Source organism: Schistocerca cancellata, chromosome 5 (genome assembly GCF_023864275.1).
Source record: "Schistocerca cancellata isolate TAMUIC-IGC-003103 chromosome 5, iqSchCanc2.1, whole genome shotgun sequence".
NCBI classification, from domain to species: Eukaryota; Metazoa; Arthropoda; class Insecta; order Orthoptera; family Acrididae; genus Schistocerca; species Schistocerca cancellata.
Genome location: NC_064630.1, coordinates 681352133 through 681360828, shown reverse-complemented (window position 1 = coordinate 681360828; position 8696 = coordinate 681352133). Strand labels below are relative to the sequence as shown.

At 46.3% G+C, this 8696-nt stretch overlaps 1 protein-coding gene across 1 annotated transcript; it reads left to right on the top strand.

Moving 5' to 3' along the window:
• Nucleotides 1–501: 501 nt before the first annotated feature.
• Nucleotides 502–1221, top strand: LOC126188763 (MAP7 domain-containing protein 1-like). The gene has a single exon (XM_049930372.1). The coding sequence runs from the start codon at nt 502–504 to the stop codon at nt 1219–1221; it is 720 nt and encodes a 239-aa protein (XP_049786329.1).
• The last annotated feature ends 7475 nt before the right edge of the window (nt 1222–8696 follow it).

Here is an 8696-nt window from a genome sequence, read left to right as displayed (position 1 = left end):
CACGCCCTTCTCGGCGGGAGGAGGTCGTTTTAGCCCGGTTAAGAATTGGACACTGCCGGTTCAGCCATCGCCATCTGCTGACGGCTGCGCCGGCGCCGTTCTGCCCATGTGGGCACTTGCTGACGGTTAGACACATTTTAATGTCCTGTCCAGATATTAATACACTGCGCCTCGATCTTAACCTGCCTAATACCTTCGATGCCATTTTAGCGGATGACCCACGAGCAGCTGCTCGTGTTCTTTGTTTTATCAATTTGACAAACCTCGCAAAGGACATTTGATGATGCTGTTTTTTAATCCTATGCCTGTCAGTCTGTCTTGTATCGTGTTTTCCCTTTTAGTTGTTGTCCACTTGTGCCTCGCGGTGCATTCTTAGAGTAGTCAGGGCGCTAATGACCATTGAAGTTGTGCTCCCTAAAACCACAAAAAAAAAAGAGGAACGACTGCCCACGAAAACGGCCGGTACAGCTTCCTAGAGAGAATACGTACGCAGGCGCGGTGATGAATCTCAACGCAGATTTTCCGTCGCTGAGAATAGCGGACTCTGCCCCGCAGCCACAGGGAGAGGACAGTAACGGCAACGAGCCTGCCGCCGCGGGCCCCGCCGCCGCTACAGCCGAGCAGGACACAATGGAGGAGGAGGAGGCCACAGAACCCGCTGCCCCGGCTACCCCTGGCCCCGAGCCGGCCGCCGGGCCAGCACCCGGAAGCGCCGACAAAAGGAAGATTAGCGACGGCAGCTCGGACGAGGCCGAACAGCAAGTACAGCCCAAGACGGCGCGTACACAGAAAACGCTGGCGAAGCAAGCGAGGAAGGAAAAACAACCAGAACGAGAAATAGAATTGATGGAAACTGAAAAAGCAGAAAATGAAAGTGGCACTCCAGCCACACACGAACAGGCACGCGAGCAGAAGATAAGAGAAAACGTGAACCAACTTAAAAAGATACTGAAATTAAACCAAGAAGATGACGTCGCCGCAACCACCTCCAAGAAGAGGAGCGGAGAAAAAGCCAAGGGGAAACAACGGAGCATAGAAGAAAACACAAAAACGGCAAACAAAACAGGAACCAAAAAGGAAAGGAAAAGGCAGAATTCCAGTTCCTCACAGGAGAGGAGGCAAAGCGGGGCAGACCGGCCACAACTGCAGCACACGGACTCTGACGACAGCTCTGACGGGCAATTGAAACGACTAGGCTGGCAAAAAACTCATACCAGATAATCACTTGCAACGTAAATAAAATGACTACAGCAGTAAAGATAGACGCCCTCGCACAGTTCTTAAGAGACAGAGCCGCAGACGTAGCGCTTTTGCAAGAAGTGGCATCGACGGCAATAGAACGGATACCGGGGTTCGACATCTACACAAACATAGACCCAGAATCGAGATGCGGCACCGCGATAATGGTCAGACATGTGTTCGTCAGTTTCTATTCCAAGATGTTATCAAACGGCCGAGGAATTGCGATCCAAATAGAGGGCACGTTAGTTGTGAACGTATACGCACCGTCAGGCACAAACAACAAGAGACAGGAGCAACTTCTTTAATGAAGAAATATGTGAACTTATCCTACACAACAACAACAATATCATAATTGGTGGTGACTTCAATTGTGTGACCGCACAAGAGGATCAGATCCCAGTGGCAAATGTGTGCGCCGAATTACAAGAACTCATTAAACGTTTAAAACTGGAGGATTCGTGGAGAGTGAAAAATCCCGCACTCAAAGAGTTCACATACTTCTACAGAAACGGAAGAAGCAGACTTGATAGAATTTACATAAGCAGAGACTTGGCAGACAAAACATCGCGAGTGGAGGTCTGCCCAGTCATGTTTTCCGACCACTCCTGCTACGAGTGCAGCATCCGTTTGGAAACAGAGAAGACGGCGGCGGGAAGAAGCTCCTGGAAGCTAAACACCAACCACCTGCAAGACGTCGCTCTGAGAAAGGAGATAGAAGCCACATGGCAAGAATGCTTGGTGCAGAGAGCAGAGCACAGCACCACAATAGACTCGTGGATTACGCGCACGAAACCAGCGCTGAGAAGACTGCTGATTCGGTTCTGCGCCGAAAAAGCGTTCTGGAGAAGGAACACTGCCGACTTTTATCAACAGTGCCTGAAAGATGCCTTAAATGCGCCGTTAGACGAACCATCTTTCTTGCCAAGGGTGAGGAGGATCAAAGCAAAAATGCTACTGACAAAACAACAGCAACTGAGGGGAGTAATCACAAGAAGTAAAACGTACGGCGAAGTGGAGGACGAGCCCGCTACCCTGCACCACATCAACAGCGAGAGGGAAAGGGCGGCGAGCAAGACAATTAAGGAACTGTGCGACGGCGAAGGGCGATCTCTCAAAACAGTACCAGAAATTAAGACACAGAGACGTACTTTGCTTTATTTCTTCTTTTTGGAAGAGTTGTTCAAAGAGCAGTAACAAACATTCTGCAAAACACAACACGGATGCTAACGGAGGCAGACAGAACAAAACTGACGGAGACCTTCGACGAAGATGAAGTCGGAGCAGTCCTCAAGAGCAGTGCCAAAGGAAGATCACCGGGCACCGACGGCATCCCGACCGAGTTTTACATCGAGTACTGGATACTAAAAGGTATCAGATTATATAATGGTAAGACAGAGATTTAGGAACCAGGTTTTAAATTGTTAGACATTTCCAGGGGCAGATGTGGACTCTGACCACAATCTGTTGGTTATGACCTGTAGATTAAAACTGAAGAAACTGCAAAAAGGTGGGAATTTAAGGAGATGGGACCTGGATAAACTGAAAGAACCAGAGGTTGTACAGAGTTTCAGGGAGAGCATAAGGGAACAATTGACAGGAATGGGGGAAAGAAATACAGTAGAAGAAGAATGGGTAGCTTTGAGGGATGAAGTAGTGAAGGCAGCAGAGGATCAAGTAGGTAAAAAGACGAGGGCTAGTAGAAATCCTTGGGTAACAGAAGAATTATTCAATGTAATTGGTGAAAGGAGAAAATACAAAAATGCAGTAAGTGAAGCAGGCAAAAAGGAATACAAACGTCTCAAAAATGAAATCGACAGGAAGTGCAAAATGGCTAAGCAGGGATGGCTAGAGGACAAATGTAAGGATGTAGAGGCTTATCTCACTAGGGGTAAGATAGATACTGCCTACAGAAAAATTAGAGACCTTTGGAGATAAGAGAAACACTTGTATGAACATCAAGAGCTCAGATGGAAACCCAGTTCTAAGCAAAGAAGGGAAAGCAGAAAGGTGGAAGGAGTATATAGAGGGTCTATACAAGGGCGATGAACATGAGGACAATATTATGGAAATGGAAGAGGATGTAGATGAAGACGAAATGGGAGATGCGATACTGCGTGAAGAGTTTGACAGAGCACTGAATGACCTGAGTCGAAACAAGGCCCCGGGAGTAGACAACATTCCATTTGAACTACTGATGGCCTCGGGAGAGCCAGTCATGACAAAACTCTACCATCTGGTGAGCACGATGTATGAGACAGGAGAAATACCCTCAGACTTCAAGAAGAATATAATAATTCCAATCCCAAAGAAAGCAGGTGTTGACAGATGTGAAAATTACCGAACTATCAGTTTAATAAGTCACAGCTGCAAAATTCTAACGCGAATTCTTTACAGACGAATGGAAAAACTGGTAGAAGCCGACCTCTGGGAAGATCAGTTTGGATTCCGTAGAAATACTGGAACACGTGAGGCAATACTGACCTTACGACTTATCTTAGAAGAAAGATTAAGGAAAGGCAAACCTACGTTTCTAGCATTTGTAGACTTAGTGAAAGCTTTTGACAATGTTGTCTGGAATACTCTTTCAAATTCTGAAGGTGGCAGGGGTAAAATACAGGGAGCGAAAGGCTATTTACAATTTGTACAGAAACCAGATGGCAGTTATGAGTCGAGGGACATGAAAGGGAAGCAGTGGTTAAGAAGGGAGTAAGACAGGGTTGTAGCCTCTCCCCGATGTTATTCAATCTGTATATTGAGCAAGCAGTAAAGGAAACAAAAGAAAAATTCGGAGTAGGTATTAAAATCCATGGAGAAGAAATAAAAAAGTTGCGGTTTGCCGATGACATTGTAATTCTGTCAGAGACAGCAAAGGACTTGGAAGAGCAGTTTAACGGAATGGACAGTGTCTTGAAAGGAGGATATAAGATGAACATCAACAAAAGCAAAACAAGGATAATGGAATGTAGTCGAATTAAGTCGGGTGATGCTGAGGGAATTAGATTAGGAAATGAGACACTTAAAGTAGTGAAAGAGTTTTGCTGTTAGGGGAGCAAAATAACTGATGATGGTCGAAGTAGAGAGGATATAAAATGTAGACTGGCAATGGCAAGCGTTTCTGAAGAAGAGAAATTTGTTAACATCGAGTATAGATTTAAGTGTCAGGAAGCCATTTTTGAAAGTATTTGTATGGAGTGTAGCCATGTATGGAAGTGAAACATGGACGGTAAATAGTTTGGACAAGAAGAGAATAGAAGCTTTTGAAATGTGGTGCTACAGAAGAATGCTGAAGATAAGGTGGGTAGATCACATCACTAAGGAGGAAGTATTGAATAGGATTGGGGAGAAGAGAAGTTTGTGGCCCAACTTGTCCTACCAACCGATCCCTTCTTCTGTTCATGTTCTAAGGCATCAAGGGATCACCAATTTAGTATTGGAGGGTAGCGTGGAGGGTAAAAATCGTAGGGGGAGACCAATAGATGAATACACTAAGCTGATTCAGAAGGATGTAGGTTGCAGTAGGTACTGGGAGATGAAGAAGCTTGCACAGGATAGAGTAGCATGGAGAGCTGCATTAAACCAGTCTCAGGACTGAAGACTATAACAACAACTGGGACATAACCGGAGGGAAAGTGACGGAGATGGTAAACGAGATCTTAGGCGGAGCAGAGATACCAGCCAAGCTCACGGATGGGACCATCATACTCATACCGAAACAGAAAAAGGACCGACGAATAGAAGACTACCGTCCCGTCACGTTCCTGAATGCCGATTATAAATTAATAGCCAAATGCCTCGCAAGCAACTTGAAGACTGCAATGACCAAAACAATAAGTCCGTGGCAGACGTGTGCAGTGCCAGGTAGAAATATATTTAACGCTACCTCCACCTATAGAGACGTGATAGCACATGCAGCTACCAACAGGAATACAGCAGCAATAATATCCGTGGACTTCAACAAGGCTTTCGATAGGATCAATCACAGCTACTTAATGAAGACGTTAAAAAGACTAGTAGTTTTTCGACGATGATGGTGAATTTTGGTCCGAATCCTAAAGAATGGCAAATCCAGAATAGCCATAAACGGCTGGACAACAAAATACCTAGCGCTAAACAGGTCAGTGAGGCAAGGCTGCCCCCCCCCCTGTCAATGGCCCTTTTTGCAGTAGCACTAGACCCGCTATTGAAGAAGATCGCCAATAGCATAGCAGGCTACACGGTGGAAGACAAAACAGTGGCTTGCGTAGCCTACGCAGATGACATGGGAATCTTCATCCAACAACGTGAAGAAATAAAAACGGTGGAAGAAATACTGCACACTTTTGAAGAAGCGTCAGGTGCAAAAATTAACAAAAAGAAAACACTGCTACTGCCAATTGGGAATAAGCAGATAAATGCAGCGAGTCAGTGGTATGAAGTGGTCGAGAACCACAAAGTACTCGGCATCTTCATGCAGCCTTGCACACAAAAAATGGCAACATACAACTGGAGGAACGCACTACATGTAATACGAGGCCTCACGAGAGTGCATTCAAACAGGAAACTAACCCTCCATCAAAGAATAGACCTCATAAACACAACGATCCTATCGAAAACCTACTACCTGGCACAGATCCTGACCCTACCCAAAGAAATAGCTAGGGCAATCACGGGAGCCGTATACTACCTCCTGTGGCGAAGAGAAATCTTCAAAGTGGCGCAGGAAACATGTCGCTACCGATAGAGGAAGGAGGACTCGGTCTTGTGGAAGTAAGAACGAAATGTGCGGCGCTTCTACTAAAAAGGACACTGGAAATCAAGGAGAAGAACCCAGAAAGCACCACAGCAGCACTGATAAGAAGAATGAAACGTGCATCTGAAGAACCGCCAATAAACACGAGCCACATCCCGTATAAGATTTGCCACGTAAGACAATACTACATAGACAAGAGCTATGCATTGACAGCCGTGGCAAATCCCAGTCACAGGACAGCGAGGCAAATTTACAGGGCGCTGAGGGGAAGGCCTGCCAGAAACAAAATAGAAAACAAGTTCCCCAATCACAACGGGCCACAGATATGGAAAAACATCACGGAAACCACGCTACCAAAGCACGTGAAGGCGAGCTGGTACCGAATAGTAAACAAGACGGTAGCAAGAAACGAAAAATTAGCCAGAATCAAACTGAGAGATTCAAATAAATGTGAAGCATTCAGCTGTGTCGACACATTAGAGCACCGCTTCACATGTAAGAACGGGGTCAGCATATGGGAAACGTGCCAGAGAATGGTGGCAAAAATAAATAGAACGGACCAGCGAGCTATAACACCTACAGCCATCACTGCGCCCGACATCAAACCATTTCCCAGACCGGAAAGGCTGGCAACCCTGTGGATCCTCGGCATGACAGGCCACGCCATCGTGACGAAGCGGCAGACGGACCACGTCGACTTCCTGATGTACCTCTGGGAGGAACATCAGGAAGCCCAGCAGAAAAGGCGGTATGACGAGAACTTCCAGAACTTCCTCCGGATACCCCTGCAGGCGCCTCCCCACAGCTCCACAGCAACCTCCACAGTGCAGTGCAGTGATAAAAGTGAAATAGTACAAATCCAAAAAGAAAGTGAAAGTAGAAGTGCGCCAAAGTGTTCTAAGAAATGCAGCAAAAAGAAAAAGAAAGTGTTTTATCTGTGTGAACACCCTAGGGTGTAGTGTTTCAGTGCTATAATCTCTATCACCACCGGATAACAGGTACACATTAAAGTGTTCTTTACCTTCCTAAGTGCCACAAAGTCACAAGATGTACTAATAAACCTTTGCACTCATCTCTACTTTCACCTTCGTCCTTAAACTGTCAGATCTGTCTTTCCATGAAAATATGTGATGCATGCTTAAACGCCGAACTAAAACCGGACCTCCTTTGTTTCTACCATCCTTTCATGCCTTAAATGCAATATATAATTTAAATGTATATAACTTAAAAAAATCAGCATAGTTATTTAGATAGTGATTACATTGTTTGTTTGTATGCACATTGCAAGTGAATAACTCAGTGACATCAGAGAAATGCCAGTCGTGTCATTATTTGCCACAACAAACTTGGACATAAACATATAGCAATGAAAATGGACTATTCTCAGTAACGAATATAGGAAAAACTTAACGAAGTGCTTAAAAACGAAAAGAATGAAAGGAAAATTACCAAATGGACAGCATGTCTTACAAAATAAATAAGGGTAACAAATACCAAAAAGATAAACAAAAAAAATTAATTAGAAAACTGTAGTGCACAACCATACAGATGATTTTATTTCAGAAATAAGAAAGAAACAACAAAATAAGATTTGGTTACAAAAAAAAGTGCTGTTGGCTCTCTCATTTTTTCATTTTTACGTCGCTGCACCTGCCAGCCCTCTTTCCATACCGCCTTTCTGTTGTGACAAAGAGACTTCCTTAAGCATTGCAAACGGCCGTAAGGTACGAAACTGCAGTAATTATCTCAGTTTGAAGGAGAATGTGCCAACGAAGTTTGCCAGGAAGTCTTTGAAAACGACAAAACAGTACGAATCGGGCGGTATGCTCCGAAATACGGTAGCGCCTATCGTTCTGCAGCGGCGTACAGCTCCAAATTCGATTTGTAATCATAAATTTATTCTTTTGTCGTCTCGCCTCCTCCCGCAGACGTTTCTCGCGCTTGTGCTGTCATATGGACCGCGACCCGAGCGGCAGTCGAGCAGAGTCGGGGCAAGTCGGGACGGTAGGGGGGGACAGGCGCGAATGCAAATGCACCGCGTAAATTACGCAAAAATCTGGAAGCGCGGCGTGTGTCAGGCAGGTGAGAAAGCTTCCGTCGGTCCAGCAGGACACCGCAACACCCCGCGCAGCCCCCCCCCCCCCCCCCCCCCCCCCCCCCGCCGCCCGGCCACGCGCAAGCCCTGCGCCGGATAACAGGAACAAGGTGCGTCGCCAGGGAGTGTCCGAGGCCGCACGCACCAAACGACTGACAGGCGGTGCATCGAGCAGGTGTGTTGTCCGTTTCACCCACGTTCGGCAGTCGCCTATGAGACGCCGAGGCGAGTGCGCACTCCGCGCCACCTTCGAGGTGGAAAGACGTGCTTTGCGTCAAATGTGCCACGGAAAGCAGCGATTGCGTGTGTTGGGACAAGAGGCGAACGCTACTTCTGTGGTGCGGCTACAGTATAAGGACGCCAACGGCCATACCATGTTGAATACACCGGTTCTCGTCCGATCACCGAAGTTAAGCAATCGGCAGCCGTGTACACTACGTCTGTGTCCAGAGATGCTGTTTCAATTACGACTGTCAGTTATCTTGCTTAGCCGCCCTGTGATAGCTCCGTCAGTGCACGGCTAGCGGCCGCTCTGTTGGCATCGCCGCGTTGCGTTCCGCTGTCGAGTTTCTCTTTTTCGCGCGTTTTTTGCGTAGTTGTTAAGTAACAGTTTGAAAATGGAAAACGTAA

Excerpts from the sequence above, each read along its gene's own strand:
- LOC126188763 (XM_049930372.1), top strand. The coding sequence starts at position 502 with ATGAATCTCAACGCAGATTTTCCGTCGCTGAGAATAGCGGACTCTGCC.